Below are 25,231 nucleotides of genomic sequence, written 5' to 3' on the forward strand. Positions count from 1 at the left end.
TGGCATTAGGCTCCGCCCACCCGCGACGTCAACCTGCCAGCCAATTAGCAGCGCCGGTGGGTTGTTAACCCTCGATCTGCCGCTAGAAAGTGTATAATACACTTTGTAATGTATGCAAAGTGTATTATACAGGCTGCCTCCTACCCTGGTGGTCCCAGTGATCGGAGTGACCACCAGGGGAGGTGGCAGCTGTGTATGTGAAAGCACAAACACACTGATCCTGCCCCAGACACCCCCCCCCCCCCCAGTGTACTGTATACATCTATTCTCCCTTGTAATCACCCACTGATCACCTATCAATCACCCGTCAATCACCCCCTGTCACTGCCACCCATCAGATCAGACCCTAACCTGCCCCTTGTGGGCACCTGATCACCCGCCAACACCCTCAGATCACCTCCCAAATGCATTGTTTACATCTGTTCTCCCCTCTAATCACCTACTGATCAACCATCAATCACCCCCTGTCACTGCTACGGATCAGATCAGACCCTCATCTGCCCCTTGCGGGCACCCAATCACCCGCCCACACCCTCAGACCCCCCCCCCCCCCCTGATCACCTCGCCAGTGCATTGCTTGCCTCTATTCTCCCCTCCAATCACACCCTGATCACCCATCAATCACCCCCTGTCACTGCTACCCATCAGATCAGACCCTAATCTGCCCCTTGCGGGCACCCTAACACAGCCTCAGATCGCCCTCACCCCCCCCCCCCCCCCAATCACCTCCCCAGTGCATTATTTACATCTGTTCTCCCCTCCAATCACCCACTGATCACCCATTAATCACCCCCTGTCACCACCTGTCACTGCTACCCATCAGATTAGACCCTAATCTGCCCCTTGCGGGTACCCAATTACCCGCCTACACCGTCAGACCCCCCTGATCACCTCCCCAGTGCATTGCTTGCATCTATTCCCCCCTCTAATCACCCCCTGAGACACCCATCAATCACCTCCTGTCACCCCCTAGCACACCTACCCATCAGATCAGGCCCTAATTTGCCCCGTGTGGGCTCCGGATCACTCGGCCCAACCCTCAGATCCCCCTCAGACCCCCTTCCGATCACCTCCCCAGTGCATTGATTGCATCTATTCTCCCCTCTAATCACCCCCTGAGACACCCATCAATCACCTCCTGTCACCCCCCTAGCACTCCTATCCATCAGATCAGGCCCTAATCTGCCCCCTGCGGGCTTCTGATCACCCGGCCAAACCCTCACCCGCCCCACCGCAGTGACAGAATTTTTATTTCTGATCACTGCTGGTCTCTACGACTTAATTGTGGCTGAGAGCAACCGTTATGCCACACAATACGCAACCGCCAATCCAAGAAGCTACCATGCCCAGCCTTTTCGGGGCCTTCTCCTTAACATGGGACTAGTCAAAAAGAATGTATTGCGGTCTTATTGGTCTACGCACCCAATACATCACATGCCCATGTTCTCTGCTGCCATGTCCAGGTCACGATTTGAGAACATCCTGCGCTTCCTGCACTTCAGTGCCAATACAACCTGTCATCTAAGAGGCCACCCTGCTTATGACTGGTTCCACAAAATTCGGCCCCTCATAGACCACCTGTCATCAAAATTTGCAGATGCTTATACCCCAGAACAGTCATTTTGAGGCATTTGGTTTCCAGACTACTCATGGTTTTGGGCCTCTAAAATGCCAGGGCAGTCAAGGAACCCCACAAATGACCCCATTTTAGAAAGAAGACACCCTAAGGTATTCCGTTAGGTGTATGATAAGTTCATAGGAGCAGTGGCGGACATACGGCCGTGCAGGCCGTGCCGCCGCACGAGGGCCCCTGAAGTTCCGTTTTCTTCAGGGGCCCATTAAGTATTTTTTTTTTTTTTTATTATATATATATATATATTTTATTTTTTTTCCCCCCGGGGGGCCCCGACTTCTATCCTCCCTCCCTCCCTCACCTCGGGGGCCCCCCTTCCGGTATGCGCGGCGGGAGAGCGGCAAATCCGGGTCTCCAGGCATGCGCTAGAGGGCTCCGCCGCTTGGTCTCCAATATATCTCCAAGTTGGAGACATATTGGAGACAAAGCGGCGGAGCCCTCTAGCGTCTGCCTGGAGAGCCGAAGACTTTCTGTATTTGCCGCTCGCTCTCCCGCCGCGCATATCGGGAGGGGGGCCCTCCGAGGTGAGGAAGGAAGGGAGGGGGGGAGGATAGGAGTCGGGCCCCCCACCTGGATAGCTACTACTAAAAGGGCTACCTGCCTACCCACCCGGCTACCTAACCACCTACCCACCCAGCTACCTACCCACCCACCAGGCTTCCTACCTACCTACCCACCTACCCACCCGACTACCTAACCACCCACCAGGCTTCCTACCTACCTACCCACCCGGCTACCTACCCACCCACCAGGCTTCCTACCTACCCACCCGGCTACCTACCCACCCACCTGGCTACCTACCCACCTGGCTACCTACCTACCCGGCTACCTAACCACCTACCCACCCGGCTACCTACCCACCCACCAGGCTTCCTACCTACCTACCCACCCGACTACCTAACCACCCACCAGGCTTCCTACCTACCTACTCACCCGGCTACCTACCCACCCACCAGGCTTCCTACCTACCCACCCGGCTACCTACCCACCCACCAGGCTTCCTACCTACCTACCCACCCACCCGGCTACCTACCTAACCACCCACCCGGCTACCTACCTACCCACCCGGCTACCTACCTAACCACCCACCCGGCTACCTACCGGGCTAGTTACCAACCCACCCACCAGGCTACCTACCCACCCACCAGGCTACCCACCCACCCGGCTACCTACCTACCCACCCACCCGGCTACCTACCTACCCACCCACCAGGCTACCTACCTAACCACCCACCAGGCTACCTACCGGGCTAGTTACCAACCCACCCACCAGGCTACCCACCCACCAGACTACCTACCTACCCACCCACCCACCAGGCTACCTACCTACCCACCCACCCACCAGGCTACCTACCCACCGGGCTACCTACCCACCCACCCACCAGGCTACCTACCCACCAGGCTACCTACCCACCCACCAGGCTACCAAGCCACTCACCCACCCACCAGGCTACCTATCCACCCAACCACCCATGGGAGCTGCGCGCCGGATGGAGGCTGGGACAGGAGGTCTGCTGCTGCAGGCGAGTAAAAGTTTTTTTTTTTTTTTTGTTTATATTAGCAGGTGTATGTTCTGGGCAGGTCTGCCACATGATTGCATGTATTTTCTGCGCAAATCTGCCGACATGATTGCACGTATTTTCTGGGCATATCTGCCGACTTGATTGCACGTATTTTCTGGGCATATCTGCCGACTTGATTGCACGTATTTTCTGGGCAAATCTGCCAACTTGATTGCACGTATTTTCTGGGCATATCTGCCGACTTGATTGCACGTATTTTCTGGGCATATCTGCCGACTTGATTGCACGTATTTTCTGGGCATATCTGCCGACTTGATTGCACGTATTTTCTGGGCATATCTGCCGACATGATTGCACGTATTTTCTGGGCATATCTGCCGACATGATGTGTATTTTCTTGAGAAAACCTGCACAATTATGTGAATTTTCTGGGGAAAGGGTCACCAAAACTTGGGCCCACTGTCTTTGCGTTGCACTTTTCAAGGGAACCTGAGGTGAGAATAATCTTGAGGCTGCCATATTTCTCTCCTTTTAAGCAATACCAGTTGCCTGGCTGCCGTGCTGGTCCTCTGCCTCTTATTCTTTCAACCATAGACCCTGAACAAGCATGCAGCAGGTCAGGGGTTTCTGACAATATTGTCAGAACTGAGAAGATTAGCTGCATGCTTGTTGCTGGTGTAATTCAGTTTATTACTGCAGCCAAATAGATCAGCAGGGCCGCCAGGCAACTAGTATTGTTTAAAAGGAAATAAACCCTCACCCCGGGTTCGCTTTAAGTTACAGTTAGCTCCGCCCTCATCCGGTCATTGCCACGCCCATTTTTTGCAGGTTCTTTCCACACCTATTTTTTGCCTTAGCAAACCTAGGCTGCAAAAAAGTGTCGCACGTGGTATCGCCGTACTCAGGAGATGTAGTATAATGTGTTTTGGGGTGTACTTTTACACATACCCATGCTGGGTGGGAGAAATATCTCTGTAAATGGACAATTGTGTGTAAAAAAAAAAAAAAATCTCCTTTACAGAGATATTTCTCCCACCCAGCATGGGTATGTGTAAAAATACACCCCAAAACACATTATACTATTTCTCCTGAGTACGCCGATACCACATGTGTGACACTTTTTTGCAGCCGAGGTGCGCTAAGGAGCCCAAAGTCCTTTGAGCACCTTTAGGCTTTACAGGGGTGCTTACAATTTAGCACCCTCCAAAATGCCAGGACAGTAAACACACCCCACAAATGACCCCATTTTGAAAAGTAGACACCCCAAAGTGTTCAGAGAGGGGCATGGTGAGTCCGTGGCAGTTTTTTTTTTTTTTTTTTTGTCACAAGTTAGCAGAAATGAAAACTTTTTTTATTTTTTTTGTCACAAAGTGTCATTTTCCGCTAACTTGTGACAAAAAATAATATCTTCTATGAACTCACTATGCCTCTTAGTGAATACTTTGGGATGTCTTATTTCCAAAATGGGGTTATTTGGGGGGTATTTATACTATCCTGAAATTTTAGCACCTCAAGAAACATGACAGGTGCTTAGAAAAGTCAGAGATGCTTCAAAATGGGAAAATTCACTTTTGGCACCATAGTTTGTAAACGCTATAACTTTTACCCAAACCAATAAATATACACTTATTGGATTTTTTCTATCAAAAACATGTAGCACAATAAATTTAGATAAAAATGTATACCGTATTTTTCAGGATATAAGACGATCCGGACTATAAGACGCACCTAGTTTCAGAAGACAAAAACCAAGGGAAAAAAAAATTAAACCTGGCACGTCTTAAGTGCAGGCGTCTCATGGTCCTTTATTCCCCAAGCTGTCTCTGTCTAAACTACACTGCCCAGCTAAACTAACCCCAGCTGCCCCACTAGCTACACTACACTAACCCCTGCTGCCTACGCTAAGCTGCACTGTCCCCACAACCTACACTAAAGCTGCACTGTCCCCACAACCTACACTAAAGCTGCACTGTCCCCACAACCTACACTAAAGCTGCACTGTCCCCACAACCTACACTAAAGCTGCACTGTCCCCACAACCTACACTAAAGCTGCACTGTCCCCACAACCTACACTAAAGCTGCACTGTCCCCACAACCTACACTAAAGCTGCAATGTCCCCACAATCTACACTAAGCTACACTGTCCCCACAACCTACACTAACCTATGTTGACCCCACAACCTACACTAAGCTACACTGTCCTCACAACCTATACTAACCTACGCTGACCCCACAACCTACATTAAGCTACACTGCCCCACAACCTAAACTACCCTACACTGTCCCCACAACCTAAACTAACCTACACTGACCCCACAACCTACACTGTCCCACAACCTAAACTAACCTACACTGACCCCACAACCTACACTAAGCTACATTGTCCCACAAAATAAACTTGTATTCCAACATGTAACACATAATACTTGCAAGGGAACATCGGTCCAGGTGTCTCACCTGCGGTGGTGAACTGCGGTAGAGCCGAACCTGCAGGAGCCACATGGCCAGAGTGAGCGGTTGAGAAGCAGCCAAGCAAGAAGATCAGTGCACGGTTAAGGAGTAATAATGATGGAGCTGCTGCCGGAGTTTCTGCAGGAACAGCCCATCAGGAAAATCGGTGCCCGGCTGGTGAGCGGCTGAGGAGTGACAGCGGTGATACAAGATTACTGCAGGAACCACGTGGGCGCCCCCGAATAGAGCAAGCAGGTGAGAGGCAGCCCATCAGGAAGATCGGTGCCCGGCTGGTGCACAGCTGAGGAGGAGTGACAGCGGTGATACAAGATCACTGCAGGAACCACGTGGGCGCCCCCGAATAGAGCAAGCAGGTGAGAGGCAGCCCGTCAGGAAGATCGGTGCGCGGCTGAGAAGGAGTGACAGCGGTGGTACAAGATCATTGCAGGTACCACGTGGGTGCTTCACCGAATAGAGCGAGCGTGTGAGAGGCAGCCCATCAGGAAGATCGGTGCGCGGCTTAGGAGGAGTGACAGCGGTGGTACAAGATCACTGCAGGAAGCACGTGGGTGCTTCACCGAATAGAGCGAGCGTGTGAGAGGCAGCCCATCAGGAAGATCGGTGCGTGGCTGAGAAGGAGTGACAGCGGTGGTACAAGATCACTGCAGGAACCACGCGGCCGCCCCCCGAATAGAGCGAGCGTGTGAGAGGCAGCCCATCAGGAAGATCGGTGCACGGGATTGCTGCAGGAATCACGTGGGCACTCCCCGAATAGAGCAAGTGGGTGAGAGGCAGTCCATCAGCATGCTGGACGCACAGAAGCAGGATGCAGGACTCAGAGCCCGCGGCTGGATAGGTGAGGGCTTCCGTATTGTCGTGCACCTGCCTGTGGGGGACACATGCCTGGCCACATTCGGACTATAAGACGCAGGGGCTTTTCCCCCCTACTTTTGGGGGAGAAAAAGTGCGTCTTATAGTCCGAAAAATACGGTATATAAATTTTACTTTATTTGAAAAAAATGTCAGCACAGAACAAAATCATTTTTTTTCACTAAATATATATATTTGTATGACAGCACTCCTCTTCTATGTCTTTGTAACCTGTAAAATCAAAAAGAGCTCCACATAGTGCATTACTGTTGGATTTCCGACATCTATTCAAATACACCCCAAAGTGCCAAGTTTGTGCTCTTATCCGTGCTCCACTTCTAGTGCAATCTCGCCACCAATCTCCAAGAGAAATGCAAGCTCACCAGATATATACCACCTCACAGCCAGGTGGATCTAACGCATGAGTGAAGCCACAACGATCTGCTGTATTCAATTGCCAATAGCTTTTAATCCGGATTCCTCAATTAAAATATATACAAAACATAGCATAAAACCTTTTAAAATTCACAAATGCCCTGCGCTAGATGCGCACTCACGTCATCCAAGAGTAATTTTGAGCACATCAGGCTCCTGGCCCAGTGATTGCGGTCGCGGCGTCCCTTCTCCGCAATGGCGGAGCTGGGAGCGTCTGACGTCACATGGAGCAGGGAACTCCACCCCCCGGAAATTATAAAGAGAAACAGATACACCATTGCGGAGCAGATCGTTGTGGCTTCACTCATGCGTTAGATCCACCTGGCTGTGAGGTGGTATACATCTGGTGAGCTTGCATTTCTCTTGGAGATAATATTACTATAATATTACTATGTTATGTATGGTACAGTTTAATGTTTTTAGTAATGTATCACCAGCTATTGTAATTGAGATCCTTTATTGTTGCTGCTTCAGATAGCTGGAGGTAACACGTGCTGAGTTGTCTATACACTGATTTACTTATTGAAACAACTTCTGTAGCCTCAGATAAGACATATTGGCCTCAACTCACTAAGCTTTATCAAACACTTTATCAAATGTTTGATAATTTACCTTAGAGGTAAAATCTAATTTTAAATTCACTAATGTGTTATAGATTTATTGAACGTTTTATTGATAAAACATTCGATAAATATATATAACACCTTAGTGAATTCAAAATAAGATTTTACTCATGAGGTAAATTATCAAAGGTTTGATAAAGCTTAGTGAATTGAGGCCAATGTGATCTAGACTTTTATGGAAGCTTCTGAGGAATGCCTATAAGAGCCAAGTAAGCTGTGTTTAGGGAGAAAATTGTGCTGGAGTTGTTACTGAACAGATTTGCGGTATATTCGTCAATGGGAGTTTTGGATTTTTACTATTGCATAAGATGGATTTTTTTCTACTGATTAGATGGAATAAAAAAAGTTATCCTCTAACTGTTGGTCTGCTCGTGGTGTATGGACACTCTTCTCGTCACATCCGGTTTGAGGCCTCTGCTATTAACCCTCCTGGCGGTTTGCAAAAAAATCGCCAGGGGGCAGCAAATCTTTTTTTTTAAATTTTTTTTTTTTTTTTTCATGTAGCGAGACAAAGTCTCGCTACATGATAGCCGCTGCTCAGCGGCATCCCCCCAGCCCCTCCGATCGCCGCCGGCGATCGGAGATCCGGAGATCCCGTTCAAAGAACGGGATCTCCTGGAGGGCTTCCCCCGTCGCCATGGCGACGGGCGGGATGACGTCACCGACGTCATCGACGTCGTGACGTCAGAGGGGACTCCGATCTGCCCCATAGCGCTGCCTGGCACTGATTGGCCAGGCAGCGCACGGGGTCTGGGGGGGGGGGGCGGCCGCGGCGAGAGGAATTGCGGCGGATCGGCGGGTAGCGGCGGCGATCGGGCACTGCACGCAGCTAGCAAAGTGCTAGCTGCGTGCAGCAAAAAAAAAATTATGCAAATCGGCCCAGCGGGGCCTGAGCGGTGCCTTCCGGCGGCATAGCCCGAACTCAGTTCGGGCTTACCGCCAGGAAGGTTAACAGTGTAAGAATGGCAACAATTTAAATATTCCCCTTGGAAATCAATAGACGATTTTGATTGGCTGTTGTAGACCCCACCCACTTTCCTAAATATTAACCACTTAACGACCGCCTAACGCCGATAGGCGTCGGCAGGTCGCAGTGGTGTTTCCATGGAAACGGCCGCTCATTTGGGTGTCTCCGTGAACAGCCTGCGAGCCTCCGATCGCGGCTAGCAGGCTAATTGTAAACATGCGGGGAAGAGATCCCCTGTGTTTACATCATACGGCGCAGCAGCGCTGTAAAGGAGATAGTCGATCCCCGGGCCTCTGATTGGCCGGGGATCGCCGGCATCTGATAGGCTGAAGCCGTCCTGTGCCGCCCAGAAAGAGGAGGGGAGGGAGGGAAAGGGAGCGAGGCTGGGAATCACTGCGGAGGGGGGCTTTGAGGAGCCCCCCCGCTCGGCCACACAGAGCGGCGGCGATCAGACCCCCCCAGCAGGACATCCCCCTAGTGGGGAAAAAAGGGGGGACGTCTGATCACCCTGCAGCAATCACGATCTGTGCTGCGGGCTGGAGAGCCAACGCAGCACAGATCAGCCAGAAATCCCCTGGTCGTCAAGTGGTTAATCCCAGTCACCCAATGACCAACTGTCCGAAGTTTTTGTAACCCTGACACACAGTCACTCAATGACCAAGTTTGTGAGCTTTTGAGTTCCTGGCATCAAAAATGTGTGATTGGAAGCAGTTTAGTTTATCCAGCAAATAAATCTGATTGGCCCCCTTAAGTTAACCACTTGAGGACCACAGTCTTTCTACCCCTTAAGGACCAGAGCCTTTTTCTCCATTCAGACCACTGCAGCTTTCACGGTTTATTGCTCGGTCATACAACCTACCATCTAAATGAATTTTACCTCCTTTTCTTGTCACTAATACAGCTTTCTTTTGGTGCTATTTGATTGCTGTTGCGAGTTTTAGTTTTTATTATATTCATCAAAAAAGACATGAATTTTATAAAAAAAATTACTTTTTTAACTTTCTGTGCTGACATTTTTCAAATAAAGTAAAATTTCCTATACATTTGAGCGCAAAAGTTATTCTGCTACATGTCTTTGATAAAAAACAAAACAAAACATTCAGTGTATATTTATTGGATTGGGTAAAAGTTATAGCGTTTACAAACTATAGTGCCAAAAGTGAATTTTCCCATTTTGAACCATCTCTGACTTTTCTTACCACCTGTGATGTTTCATGAGGTGCTAAAATTCCAGGATAGTATAAATACCCCCCAAATGACCCCATTTTGGAAAGAAGACATCCCAAAGTATTCACTGAGAGGCATGGTGAGTTCATAGAAGATTTTATTTTTTGTCACAAGTTAGCGGAAAATGACACTTTGTGACAAAAAAAAAAAAAAAAAAAAAAAGGTTTCCATTTCTTCTAACTTGCGACAAAAAAAAAAATTAAATCTGCCACGGACTCACTATGCTCCTCTCTGAATACCTTGAAGGGACTACTTTCCAAAATGGGGTCATTTGTGGGGTGTGTTTACTGTCCTGGCCTTTTGCGGGGTGCCTAATTGTAAGCACCCCTGTAAAGCCTAAAGGTGCTCATTGGACTTTGGGCCCCTTTGCGCAGTTAGGCTGCAAAAAAGTGCCACACATGTGGTATTGCCATACTCAGGAGAAGTAGTATAATGTGTTTTGGTGTGTATTTTTACACATACTCATGCTGGGTGGGAGAAATATCTCTGTAAATAAAAAATTTTTGATTTTTTTTTTTTACACACAATTGTCCATTTACAGAGATATTTCTCCCACTCAGCATGGGTATGTGTAAAAATACAACCCAAAACACATTATACTACTTCTCCTGAGTACGGCGATACCACATGTGTGGCACTTTTTTGCAGCCTAGGTGCGCTAAGGGGCCCAACATCCTATTCACAGGTCATTTTGAGGCATTTGTTTTCTAGACTACTCCTCGCGGTTTAGGGCCCCTAAAATGCCAGGGCAGTATAGGAACCCCACAAGTGACCCCATTTTAGAAAGAAGACACCCCAAGGTATTCCGTTAGGTGTATGGTGAGTTCATAGAAGATTTTATTTGTGAAAAAACAATAAAAATCAATTTCCGCTAACTTTTGACAAAAAATAAAATCTTCTATGAACTCGTTATACACCTAACAGAATACCTTGGGGTGTCTTTTTTCTAAAAAGGGGTCACTTGTGGGGTTCCTATACTGCCCTGGCATTTTACGGGCCCAAAACCGTGAGTAGTCTGGAAACCAAATGTCTCAAAATGACTGTTCAGGGGTATAAGCATCTGCAAATTTTGATGACAGGTGGTCTATGAGGGGGCGAATTTTGTGGAACCGGTCATAAGCAGGGTGGCCTTTTAGATGACAGGTTGTATTGGGCCTGATCTGATGGATAGGAGTGCTAGGGGGTGACAGGAGGTGATTGATGGGTGTCTCAGGGGGTGGTTAGAAGGGAAAATAGATGCAATCAATGCACTGGGAAGGTGATCGGAAGAGGGTCTGAGGGGGATCTGAGGGTTTGGCCAAGTGATCAGGAGCCCACACGGGGCAAATTAGGGCCTGATCTGATGGGTAGGTGTGCTAGGGGGTGACAGGAGGTGATTGATGGGTGTCTCAAGGTGTGATTAGTGGGGGGAATAGATGCAAGCAATGCACTGGCGAGGTGATCAGGGCTGGGGTCTGAGGGTGTGGGCGGGTGATTGGGTGCCCTAGGGGCAGATAGCAGTCTAATCTGATGGGTAGCAGTGACAGGGGGTGATTGATGGGTAATTAGTGGGTGTTTAGAGGAGAGAACAGATGTAAACAATACACTTGGGAGGTGATCTGACAGCGTGTCTGCAGGCGATCGGATGGTGTGGGTGGGTGATCAGATTACCCGCAAGGGCAGGTTAGGGGCTGATTGATGGGTGGCAGTGACAGGGGGTAATTGATGGGTGGCAGTGACAGGGGGTGATTGATGGGTGATTGACAGGTGATCAGGGGGGATAGATGCATACAGTACACAGGGGGGGGGGTGATCAGGAGTCCCCAGGGGGCAGTTTAGGGAATTTAAAAAAAAATAGCGTTGACAGATAGTGACAGGGAGTGATTGATGGGTTATTAGGAAGGTGATTGGGTGCAAACAGTGGTCTGGGGGCTGGGCAGGGGGGGCGGGGGGGTCTGAGGAGTGCTGTGGGCAATCAGGGGGCGGAGGGGGGGGGGGCAGATCAGTGTGTTTGGGTGCAGACTAGGGTGGCTGCAGCCTGCCCTGGTGGTCCCTCGGACACTGGGACCACCAGGGCAGGAGGCAGCCTGTATAATACACTTTGTATACATTACAAAGTGTATTATACACTTTGCAGCGGCGATCGTGGGGTGAACAACCCGCCGGCGCTTCCGAATGGCCGGAGGGTTGTCGTCGTGGGTGGGTGGAGCCAGTTGCCGGGGGAAGCGATCGGTCCGCCAGCATGCCGAAAGGACTCAACGCCCTTAGGCGTATTGCGGTCCTTTTGGCGTCCACTTTGCCGCCGCCCATCAGCTGTGGGCGGTCGGCAAGTGGTTAATTTGAACCCCCAGTCACCCAATGACTGACAGTTCCTAGGTTTGAGGACTTTTCCATTAATAGTGTATGGGCTGGTGCACACCAAGAGCGGTTCTGAGCGTTTTTTTTTTTTTTAAACTTGCGGTTTGAAAACCACTTGGCCAATGTATTTCAATGGGATGATGCACACTAAAGTGATTTGTTTTTTCCCCAAATGCAACGGCGGGTCCTGCAGCATTTTTGCGGATTTCTGAGGCGATTCAGCCTCAATGTTAAATATAGGAAAGTGGAAAATCGCTCTGAAAAGCGCTAGATCAGAGCGATTTTCCAAGTGTTTTTGTTACAGATGCTGTTCAGTTACAGTTCTACTGTAACAAAAAATATATGCTACAACAAAACGCTCCAAAAACTGCTAGTCCTGTGTAGAAAAATCGCTCTGCACATGCCTAGAATCGCTCTGAAAAAAATGTTTCAAAAAATGCTAGTGTTTGCGGATACGCTAGCGGTTTTTGTGTGCACTGGTCCTATGAATGGCAGTAGTTTAAATATTCCCCATCAATACGTGAATTTTGATTGGCTGTTGTAGGCTCCACCCACTTTCCTGAATATTAATCCCATTCACCCATTGACCAAGTGTGCCAAGTTTGAAAACCCTGTGAGTAACAGTCTAAGAATAGCTGCAGTTTACATATTTCCATTGAAAATCAATTGCTCAAATTTGATTGGCTGTTTTATGCTCCACCCACTTTCCCTGAATTTTTCATCTCGGTCACCAAGTGACCAACTGTGCCATGTTTGGGGACTCTGACTTTATTGCTGTGAGAATGGCAGCCTTTTACATTTTTTCCATTGATAGGAATGAGTGAAATCTGATTGGCTGTAGTGGTTCCACCCAGGTGTGCCAGGGAGATGAGAGTCCCCCGGGACATATCATTCCAGGTAGTAAAGAATCTGCATACCAAGTTTCGTACAAATCGGTCAAGGCGTGATCACAGCACGCACACACACACACACACACACACACACACACACACACACACACACACACACACACACACACACACACACTTATTTATATTATTGGTAATTGTATTTATACATATTACGCAGTGCTGGACAACAAATACATACAATGTCACAAAGGATGACATGTAACATAACAAGGTTATACAACATGGGGCAAGGTTATACAAGGCAAACGGTACAAAACACATGATCATGTAATTTTGGGCTGGTTAGGGAGGCCCAAGTAATACAAGTATGAGGGGGTCATAGGAAAGGAGCACATGATCATGCAGAATACACTAGGGAAGGGAGCACCCTGCCAAAGGTTGAAATCTAGGGGGAAAGGAGATGGACACACTAGGTAGGGCTGTAGAATAAGTATTCAGTTGACAGTTACTGCATGGTAGGTAGGCCATCTGGAAGAGGTGGGTTTTGAGTGCTTGCTTAAATGTTTTAAAGCTCTAGAGAGTGGGTGCAGCTCTTATAAAAATCCTGCAGGAGTGCATGGGAGTGGGAAATGCACCGGTAGTTAGGCCAAGTTCGTTGGAGGACCGGAGGGTGCGGCCTGGTGTATACCTGTGAACAAGCTCCGAGATGTAGGTAGGCAAGGTTTTGTGCAGATTTATACGCCAGGCATAGAATCTTGAAAGTTATCCTGAATTGGATAGGGAACCAGTGCAGGGATGTACAAATGCTGTTTAAGGGGAGGTCAGACAGTAGGGAGTCGCAGCAATTAAGGCAGGAGAAGATGAGGGCATGGATGAGCAGCTTGGTAGTGTCTGGGTCAGGTAGGGGCGGATATTGGAGATATGGCTCTGGTGACTATATGGATGTGGGGAATGAAAGAAAGGGCAAAGTCCAGGGTGACGCCCAGGCAACGGGCCTGGGAGGTACGGCGAATGGTTGTGTTGTCGACTGTGAGGTGAAAATCTGGGAGGGGTGCAGCAGCGTGGGGTGCAGAGATCGGGAGCTCAGCTTTGTCTAGGTTAAACTTCAGGAATCTAGCTGACATCCAGGAAGAAATAGTTGAATTCTCAACCATCATAGACAAGGTCTTCTTATGCCTTTCAAGGGTATGGAAGCAAATCTGTGTGTCGTTGGCATAAAGGTGGTATTTGAAGGCCTGGGAGGTGATGAGTTTGCCAATTAAGTGTATAGATCCATGCAAGGATTTTTTTAAAGAATAAAGGAATACTGAGAATTCCCCAGTGGAGATGGACTAGTCCAAAACCTGTCAGATTTTTACTTCCTACTGAAAGCGACAGTGATTTGGGAGGAAAGTAATGTAAGTGCATTTTAAAATGTACTTCTTATAAGTCTGTGTACAGATGTATACAAAATTAAAAACAGTTTTATGATAATGGACTTTAATGCTTTTTTTATTCAGCAAATTTTGTACCCGCTTAGAGCCATCTTTGATATTGTTTATGACTTTGCACAACTATACTTACAAAACTTTTTAACATTTCCTGAAAGATTTGTAAAGAAAGAAGGAGAAAAATTAATCATATCATTGGACAGTGGATTTCGAGTCATTGTTTTACGGGGGAAAAATCCTGACCGCCTGAATGTACATGTGGAGAGTAAGAAGAAGGACTTGGAATTTGGTGTGGGCCTCATTGGTATGTACTGACTGTCAGTTACTATGCACCATAAAGTAGACCTGTCATCGTTTACCATATTTGTAGTTTGACACTCTTGATTAGGTGGCAATCACATGAGGTACTAGAAATGTTCTGTACTCTGATCCTTTCTTTTCAGCTCAGTGATTCACCTAATTCTACCACCAAACTGAATAGAGCCCTTGGCGCTGCCCCAACAACTGCTGGCCAAATATCAGTGACCACATTGGTCAATGGTAGTCCATGCCTCCATAATCAGTAAACGATGTTAGATGCTTGTATAATAGCAGGCTTTCTTAGGTGACGCAGGTGGATTGGGCACCGTGCGCGTGTCCTGCGTGGCGCCGCTATAGCAGTAGTACTATAGTACGCGGCTCGCACACGGGTAGTTTGTGGTTCCAGTGGACCCCGAATTACTACTCCTTCCAAGTTGCTATGATTCGGAGGAGGAAGAGTATTTAACGTCACCAGGAATTTGAGCAGCAACAGGGTGACATGTCATTCGGCTCACCCTGTGCTGAACTCACTAGTTATAGTACCTACGCTTCTAAAGACTGCTGTGTTGTTAAAGAGGTGTAAGCAGAGGAAAATGGTTTGTTAATGATTACCAGTATTGAAACACATATACTGTAGAGGTGATCATTACCACTATGGCATCAATTTAAGTACACATAGATAAGTACACATGCACAATAACCGTCACCTCCAGGGAAGGGGGAAGGGGACTTGATCCCATGGGCGACAATTCAGGGCTGAGTTCCTAGAGGCTAGAAGTGCCTTCTGGTTGCTATGAAAGGGGTGGATCGACAACTCACAGCGGATAGGAAGGATTCAAGAGTAGAACAATAGATTCAGCCTGTGGTTGGACTAGATTATGTGGCAGCCCAGATTTGTCTCTTACGCTTCGGCACTATGGCACACAGATTCTCAGAAGAGTCGGCCCTGACTGGCCACCACAGCCATGAACCAGCTCGTGTGTTTACAAGGCTTGAAGTGCTTTCACTTGGCATGTGTGGTTCAGAACTTGCTCATGCCCAGTTCAGAATCACTCATTCACCCCTCAGTGAACTTTCGGAAAGTGGCAGGGTGAGAAAGATGGAAAACTGGAAACAAAAATGCTCCCAAAAACAAGCACAACAAAGTAGATCAGGAACAGGTAATCTAGCCCAGGGCTTTTCAACCCCCGTCCTCATGTACCACCAACAGTGCATGTTTTGCAGAAAACCACAAACATGCACAGGTGACGTAATTAGTGTCTCAGCAGAGCTGATTAACTGCCTCTGTGGATTTCCACAAAACATGCACTGTTGGACAGGGTTGAAAAGCCCTGATCTAGCCAACCATGGGCTTAATCCACCAAGCAAAACCTGCTATTTAATAGATAAAACATCTAGCTCAGAGGTGTCAAACTCAAGCCCCACGGGCCACTTCATGTGGCCCTTAAGAGCTTCAAATGTGCATCATTGTAAGCAGTAAAAGAATGACAGAACTCTCCCATCCAGAGAAGCACTCTGGTGACAGTGTTTCTGTTTGAAAAATTGTCATTTAGCCGGTGTGCAGCAGCAACCCACGGGACTCCCCAGCTAAATTAGCATGGGCTGACACCTGGGATCCAAATCTCCTTGAGTGGCTAGTAAAATAAACACAAGCCTACACCCCTCCTCCCCCCCACCCCCCCAAATCTCCTCACATTGCAGCGTAGTGCAGCTGAGTACTGTTTACCTACTCCAGTGATGCGTCGAGTTTCTGTTTTTTCCTGCAGCTGAACGCTCTATGCTTCCATATCTCCGGCTCCCGATCACATGACATGTATTCAGAGCCAGAGGTATGCAGCATAGAGCATGTGGCTGTCAGGAAAATCAGGAGACCAGAAGCCTCACTAGAGCAGGTAAATATTAAACTGTCCCACTGCACTACCCCTAAGAGAGGGGAGGGGTGGGCCCTACAATCGCTATAGTTATGCCACTTAGTTTGAAACACTAAGGCCCATATGCAATTCACTTTTTCACCTGAGTTTTCTCCTAGGTGAAATTTTCAAACTTGTCAATAAAATGCCTTTTAAACCACCAACAAACAAACAAATGCTCAAATTAATTTTTATAGTACTTTTTCAACTACTTTTTGGTACTTTTTCCATTGAAAAATCCTAAAAAGTTGTTATAAATCAAAAATGAAAAATTATCTCCTAGGAGAAAACTCAGGTGAAAAAGTGAATAGCATATGGCCCTAAGTGTTACATTTTCATAAACAATTTAGCCCGCCACTTAGACTACTTTTAGATTTTGGCCCCTTACATGATTGAGTTTGATACCCCTGATCTAGATCTATGGATTCTGAAGGGAGGGGAGTAATTTGTAAACCGAGTGCTTCAGCATGTATAGATACATGTGCTTTGCTCCAGCTTGCTTCCTAGTTTCCCACGCAGCTTCTGAATTGCCCACTAGAGCTCCAGGCGCACTGTCATGTGACCGTATTGAGCCTGGAGCTCTAGTGGCCAGTTCAGAAATCTGCCGGGGACACTAAAGGAAAGCAGAGCAAGGAGCTATAAATGCTGAAGCACACTCAGCAGTCCACTTTGCATATGCAGCCCCATGAACATGTAATTCACGGTATGTCATTTGTGTATAGGCCTACCCTTCCTACCACAACCACTTTACACTCAAAATGTGGGAGCGTCTGCTTATCCACAGTGATATATGGTAATCAGGGCTGTGGAGTCGGTCCAAAAATCCACCGACTCCGACTCCTCAGTTTAGGATTCCACCGACTCCGACTCCACGACTCCGACTCCTCTAATTTGCATATTACAATTTTGTTGATTAAAAGTATGTAACATGAAATTCGTCTCTTAACTGCCAACGCTTAGGAATTTTACAAGACAACTGAAGTGAGAAGGATATGTAGACTACTATATTTATTCCCTTTAGACTAAAACTAGTCCTTGGTAAGAGTACTTGTAAAAGGTACAACCGGAACAAAGAACATCTATCAAGTGTGGGTGCATGTAAGAATGATGTGCAGGTACTCTGCAGGGGAATGAGGAGATTGTAAACAGACAACACCTCTGTGTTCAATGTGCACAGCATTCTAAAGGTGCGTACACACATGCGACTATAGTCGTTTGTAACGATCGTTCCCCGATCTTTACCAACGACGATCGTTACAAAAAACGAACCACCGACTATTAAGGCAAACGACGAACGAGCCAAATCGCTACAAAAGAAAGTTCTGTCTCGGCGGATTTTAACCAACGACGATCGTTTGCAAAAGTAGTACATCGTTGGAAACGATCGTTCGTACTAGGCTTGACATGCGCATTTCACTATTTCTCCATGGAACTTCTCATTTTTATGCGCAGGCGCAATAGTTGCTTTCTGTGATGTAACGTTCGTTCTAACGATCAGATCGTTACACACCTTTTAAAACTACCTTTACTTAGGTCGTTCTTTCATCAATTAAAAGTTCGTTCGTCGTTCTTAACGAACGATCGTTGTCGCATGTGTGTACGTAGCATTAGTGGATTCCCTGCAGCTCTGTGGGGAGTGCATATGTATAGTACTACTGTGTAACAAAGTAAACCTGAGACAGATGAAATTAAAGTTTTATACATACCTGGGGCTTCCTCCAGCCGCCTTCAGGATAATCAGTCCCTCGTTGTCCTCCACCACCTGGATCTTCTGCTATGAGTCCAGGTACTTGAGTCAGTCAAGCGTAGTGCGCATGAACACACTCCGCCGTGAGCGTACTACACCTGTGCAGCACTATTGCACAGGTGCAGAATGTTCCTGGCTGTGGGAGCGGGGTGCGGCCGGACAGCGCTGACTGGCTGAATTACCAGGACTCATAGCAGAAGATCCGGGTGGTGGAGGACAGTGAGGGACTGATTAGCCTGAAGGGGGCTGGAGGAAGCCCCAGGTATGTATAAAACTTTACTTTTCATCCGTCTCAGTTACCCTTTAATTTGTACTCACTAAACAAAAGAACAAAGCTCCTCCTCAAATAACATGTAATTAACACTATAGAGCAAATGGTCAATCAATGGCCTGAGACAAAAGTATCAAATATGAAAAATCTTTATTCCATAGCCAACTCAAAATTAAAAACAATTAAAACCAAGCAGCCCGCCTAGGTCACAGGCCCCTGAATAATAAATATTATAAATAGCTGAGTCATATGTCAACCTGGTATACACTAAATAACTCGATTGCTTGCCTGGGGGATCATGTGGAAAAATAAAGGTGGTGTCCCCTATGTAAAACAACAATAATTATGATTAGAGACATCCACCCCACATCTTGACCCACAGGGAAACAAGACAATAAAACAAATAATAACTCACCTCACGGATACTCACTAATAAGGTGCTAGTGCTAAACTGTGATCACCAATAGGTACTGATAATAAACATAACTGACAAAAATAGCCAATAACATTAATGCAAACAATGTGCAAATATGCAAATGAGGTAGATAACCATATATCGTGAAAATGCAGATAAGGTGAAGAAAATAACACACAAATAACCATACAGGTAAATCAGGCATGTGCAGCAGCTTAGGGAAGATGGCGACATGAGAGACGCCAATGAGAAATATGAGTGAAGTTCAGGGTGAAAACCTGGAGTCAGAGAGGAGAGGACATGGAGACTCACCCAGTGAAAGAAAGATGAAGGACCTAGGAAGGCTGCAGTAGCGCTGCCCGCGCTATCCATATAGGATCTATATATCTATCTATATAGGATAGCGCGGGCAGCGCTACTGCAGCCTTCCTAGGTCCTTCATCTTTCTTTCACTGGGTGAGTCTCCATGTCCTCTCCTCTCTGACTCCAGGTTTTCACCCTGAACTTCACTCATATTTCTCATTGGCGTCTCATGTCGCCATCTTCCCTAAGCTGCTGCACATGCCTGATTTACCTGTATGGTTATTTGTGTGTTATTTTCTTCACCTTATCTGCATTTTCACGATATATGGTTATCTACCTCATTTGCATATTTGCACATTGTTTGTATTAATGTTATTGGCTATTTTTGTCAGTTATGATGTTTATTATCAGTACCTATTGGTGATCACAGTTTAGCACTAGCACCTTATTAGTGAGTATCCGTGAGGTGAGTTATTTGTTTTATTGTCTTGTTTCCCTGTGGGTCAAGATGTGGGGTGGATGTCTCTAATCATAATTATTGTTATTTTACATAGGGGACACCACCTTTATTTTTCCACATGATCCCCCAGGCAAGCAATCGAGTTATTTAGTGTATACCAGGTTGACATATGACTCAGCTATTTATAATATTTATTATTCAGGGGCCTGTGACCTAGGCGGGCTGCTTGGTTTTAATTGTTTTTAATTTTGAGTTGGCTATGGAATAAAGATTTTTCATATTTGATACTTTTGTCTCAGGCCATTGATTGACCATTTGCTCTATAGTGTTAATTACATGTTATTTGAGGAGGAGCTTTGTTCTTTTGTTTAGTGAGTGTTATAGTTGGAGGTCGATGACCTCTTTCCTCCTAGTTATTTAACCTATTTTAGGTATTAATAAGGCTACTATACACATTTTTGCCTGAAATATGTCTGCTCGCTCGTTGTGGTGTCAATAATACCCTTTAATTTGTAGTCACCAAACCAAATTTTAATAACATATCAAATTATTTTATTTCATCAGCAAAGGGAGTGCATACATTTGCATAAATCAGCATCAATGCAGAATTATTTCCATCTCGTTGACCATCTCTATTAGTGACATAGCTACACATCAGGCTTTATTCTTACAGCATAGATGTTATTTAGTATATATAAGAGATTCCTGTGTACACATCATATATACAGTCACAATCAGATATGTATATCTGACCTTAAAAATACGGGGACTGCTTTATTGAAGCAGCACAAGCAACTAATTTTGATTGGTTTATTTCATTTTTGTGGACTAAGCACAGCTATTACTGTATATATACTGTATATATACATTATTTTTAATGACTATTATCTGAGAAATAGAACATTTTATCATATTTTCTATTTTAATTACAGTTACAAATTCATTAGGAGTCGGAGTCGGTGCATTTTTTCCCGACTCCGACTCCAGGCACCCAAAATTGCCCGACTCCACGACTCCGACTCCACAGCCCTGATGGTAATAATGGTAATCCAGCCCCTACAGTCTATACGCAAGTAGTAATTCACTCTGCAGCTAAGCCAGTTTGCTGCATCAGTTTACAAGCAATGCCAGCCTAGATAGCCTTGTCCTAAAATAAAGAAATAAATGATATGACATGCTCCATTTTAATTTACCTGTAATTTTATTATTTAATATGTCCACTTTAACTTGTAGCCAGCTATGCTTTTCTGCCAAAAATTACAAACCTCTCTTCTCTAAAGCCATGGCACCTATATTCTGTTTCCTGGTTGGGATTTCCCAGAATCCTCTTCTTTCTGCACCTGTTATTGGCTCACTGCCTCTCCCAAAGGTATAGAGTGGAGCTGATGTCCAAACAGCTTATACCGCAGTGCAGCTGGTGGGATGGTTAGGATTTATGCCTTCACACTGAAATGCATTTTTCATACTTCCTGTTTTTCTCCCCAGGTCAGTTGATGGAGGAAGATAATGTCCTTGTAGAAAATGATCAGATCACCATCCTTGGGGAAACATATTTCATACAGCGGTAAAGATTATTTTGTGAACAGGTCACCAAACCAAATGTTGGAAATTTCCAGTAGTGAGAATAAAATGGACTGTTGGATGCAGGGCTGAGCTGAGGCTGAGGAGGCACCAGTCTCTGGGCACACAGCCCTGAGGGTGCGCCCATGCCTTCCCCCTCCCAGTGGACCCCCTAGCTCAGCCATATGCAGAGTCACGAGTGGAGCTGTAGAAGTGCTTTTCACCTCTCGTCTCTGTGCTGGGACCTTCAGGGAGAGCTGCCTTCCTAAAACTGGAGACACATCTGTCTATCTATCCTGGGAAAGGGGGGTACCTACTTAATACTAAGTCCACATCTGTACACTGGGGCAGGCACAGTTCGGGAGGGAAGAGGGGCCAACTTTGGAAACTTTACCTCTGGAACCTTGTTCCGGCACCGGTTGGGCACTAACATACGGTAATAACAAAGCAAAAGTTCATAAGAAAAAAAAAATAAAAAAGCCTCTGTCTATTGATTGAAGCTGTATGACTTATTTGCTTATTTCTCTGTATAAAATTTATTTTTATCGGAATAGTTGGGAAATTTTGTTTAACTCACAGACTGGTTGTACTCTGTTTGCTGTGTTTAGTCAAAAGGTTATTGAAATGAGGGGCTAAAGGGGGCCCGCTCCATGGTTAATATGCAGAGTGTCAGCGGAAGATTATGCATTACCTCCTCCCAGCGGCAGGACAGGTCCTCCCATAGCAGGATCATCCACAAGGCAACCTGGACAGGTGCCTGGGGCCTAGTGGGTCAAGGTGCCCGGATGCCATCTCCTTTTGAACCTTTTCCCAGCTTAGCTTGCCAGGAAGACATGGGGAGCCAGAGTATATCCTTGCCTAGGGCACCATTTTGTCTTAATCCTTCTCTGGGTCCTCCTCACTCTTCAGTGTAGCTCATCGCCACGCCGTGCAGCCTAGCACCATGCGGTTCTTGAAGGCGTGCATCTAGAGGCGCATGGTGATGAGCTACACTGAAGAGGACCTGTCCTGCCACCGGGAGCAGGTAATGCATAACCCTCTGCTGCTGCTCTGCATAATAGGTGGAAAGCAACAACCTGATACTCTGACTTTTGGGAAGAGAGGGAGGGAATAGGAAGCAACTTTACCTTGTGTGTGAGGAGGAGGGGGGAAGGGGTGGGGGGGGGGGGGTGGCTGTCAGATTTTTGCTGGAAAAGCAGCAAAGCAGATACCCCACACTCCTGACACGATCAAAGGGACACACGTAAGTGCAGTTTGCTTCTCCGTGAGCACTATGCCTCCACACACTAGTATAAACAACCACAGTCCTTAAGAAGTTTGAAACGTGGGCACCAGTGCAAGTCCAACGCCATTGAGCCAAACCATCCGTGATCAAGCACTGCTCGGTGCAAAACATTTGTTGGAGGATGGGTTTTGATGTGTGTGGTGTCATCTAGACGGGTGAAGTACTGTATTGGTTTTACCATGTGATACATTGCTATAACTGTTTTACACTATCGTGCAATAAATGTTTGCTACAGTGCACTGGTGCCCACGTTCCAAACTTCTTAAGGGCTGTGAGATTTTTGCTGGTGTGGGGCCCAGAGCACCATATTTACACCCCTGGACACCAGGACCCCTTTTCTCAAGGCACTTCTAGAACTGACATAACTGCCAGGGCACCACTGCCCATGCTAAACTTCAAGCACCTCCAATTCCACTAGAGAAGGTGGCAAACACAACGTCTGTCAGCTGCCAATTCAACGAATACTTGGTAAAATGACTCCCAGAATCTCTCTCCTGGCATGGAAGCAATTACATAAAACACTTGTAGATACAGTACCCCTGACCTGGTCTAACAGATACATGCTTTTCATACATTTTATGTATAGTGTGTGTACAAGTGACACAGCACCTTTCTCCCCCTCCTGCGCCCCCGCTCTGCTGAGCCGAAATCCTCTGGGCGGGGAGGAAGTGTCAGTACTTCCTCCTCTCTGCCTGTCCTTAGTTCTTCCCCCTCCACTCACCTCTGAAGGTTCTTGGTATGTGTTCTAGTACACAGCGTGCAGTGGAGCTGCGCTGTGCACGGTATTGTGATAATTTAGCTGTGAAAGATAGTGTACCAACAGCTGTATTAGTACACTATCTTTCCGAGCTAAACTATCACAAGACCGCACACAGTGCAACTCCGCAGTATTCTGTGTACTGTAACACGTAGCAGGAACCATCAGAGGTGAGCGGAACTAAGGACAGGGCGGAGAGGAGGAAGTACTGACACTTCCTACCTTCCCATATTCAACTTTCTTCTCAGTCGAAGATTTTGGTGGAGCAGAGTGGGGGCTACAGGTAGCACTGAAGGGGTGGAAGGTGCTGTGACAACAGTATGTTTATTTGAAACCGGGTCAGGGGTACTTTAAAGGGCAACTGAAGCGGGAGGGATATGGAGGCTGACATTTATTTCCTTTTAAGCAAAACCATCACGCAGATCCTCTGCCTCTATAACATTTATCCATAGAACCTGAACAAGCAAATGCAGATCAGGTGTTTCTGACATCCACAAGGCAATTCTAGGCAGTTGCCTAGGGCCTGGAGAGAGTCTAGGGACCTGGTGGATGATAGCCCCACCAAATTAACTAAAACAAGCCAGGTAACCATCAGCAGTGGGCAAAAACTGCTATCTTGCCCCGGGCAATAGTTCATCTTAATCCAAATCTGATCTCAACATACTTTTCCAATAAGTTTGAAAAAGCAAATTTCTAATGTTATTGTTAACTATGATGTTTTAACTATTTTGATAACTATGATGAATAGATTTTTTTGAATTGAAGGTGTGTCTTACTCTTTTCTCAGCTCTGCAGTTTGTGACTTCACATCTTATGGCATAAAACCACGAGGACCTTGCATTAGCCTCACTCTGAAGACAATGAACGCAGTCTCTGGGATGAACAGCACCGTGTCGGGGATCCTTGATGTGCCACTGGACTCCTAGATTAAAAGAACAGGAAAAAGTGTGCTCTGGAGCATAAACACTTCTCTGTAACTCCAACAAATATAACATATCTTCTGTTATTAGTGTGAAATGTTGTCTCTTGTGTTCTTTCCTAACGGATAAGATATTCAGTGAATGAAAGCTATTAATATGATAGTCAATGAACTGGAGATTAATTTTAAATTGGAAAACACAGAGAACCGGAGGCGGTTTACAACGAAAACCACTGGACACCAGGAATCACTGTATGGAAGAGGGGAGCGGGGAGCCACTAGACCCCAGGGACCACTGTACAGGAGAGGGAGGGGTGCCAATAGACATCAGGACTCACAGTATGGGGGTGGGAGGGGGTGCCGCTAGACACCAAGGATCACTGTATGGTGGAAGGAAGGGGGGAGCCACTATACATCAGAGATTACTGTATGGGAGAGGGGGGAGCCACTAGACACCAGGGATCATTGAACGGGGGAAGGAGGGGGATCCACTAGACACCAGGGATCACTGTCTGGGGTAGAGGGGAGCCATTAGACATCAGGGATCATTATATGGGGGTGTGCCACTATTCGCCAGGGATCACTGTAAGGTAAAGGGAATCACTGTATGGAGGAGGGAGGGGGAGCCACTAGACCCTAGGGACCTCTGTATGGGGAGGGGGGAGCCCCTAGACACCAGGGATCACTGTATTGGGTGAGGAGGGGTGCCAACAGACATCAGGGATCACAGTATAGGGGAGGGAGGGGGTGTCACTAGACACCAAGGATCACTGCATGGGGGAAGGAAGGGGGAGCCACTTGACATCAGAGATCACTGTATGGGAGAGGGGGAGCAACTAGACACCAGGGAACATTGTACGGGGAAGGAGGGGAAGCCACTACACACCAGGGATCACTGTATGGGGGGCATGCCACTAGTCACCGGGGATCAGTGTAAGGGGAAGGGAACCACTAGA

At 46.8% G+C, this 25,231-nt stretch overlaps 1 protein-coding gene across 2 annotated transcripts in view; it reads left to right on the forward strand.

The window, feature by feature from the left end:
• Positions 1-24,373, forward strand: part of LOC137532541 (inter-alpha-trypsin inhibitor heavy chain H3-like) — a 178,777-nt gene extending 154,404 nt beyond the window's left edge. For both annotated transcript variants that reach the window (XM_068253151.1, XM_068253152.1), the window contains 3 exons: positions 14,507-14,652; positions 21,240-21,318; positions 24,144-24,373. In XM_068253151.1, the coding sequence (XP_068109252.1) occupies positions 14,507-14,652; positions 21,240-21,318; positions 24,144-24,282 (364 nt within the window). In that variant the 3' untranslated portion in view covers positions 24,283-24,373. The remainder of the gene's footprint in view (positions 1-14,506; positions 14,653-21,239; positions 21,319-24,143) is intronic.
• Positions 24,374-25,231: the final 858 nt, after the last annotated feature.

This window comes from Hyperolius riggenbachi, chromosome 9 (assembly GCF_040937935.1).
Source record: "Hyperolius riggenbachi isolate aHypRig1 chromosome 9, aHypRig1.pri, whole genome shotgun sequence".
NCBI classification, from domain to species: Eukaryota; Metazoa; Chordata; class Amphibia; order Anura; family Hyperoliidae; genus Hyperolius; species Hyperolius riggenbachi.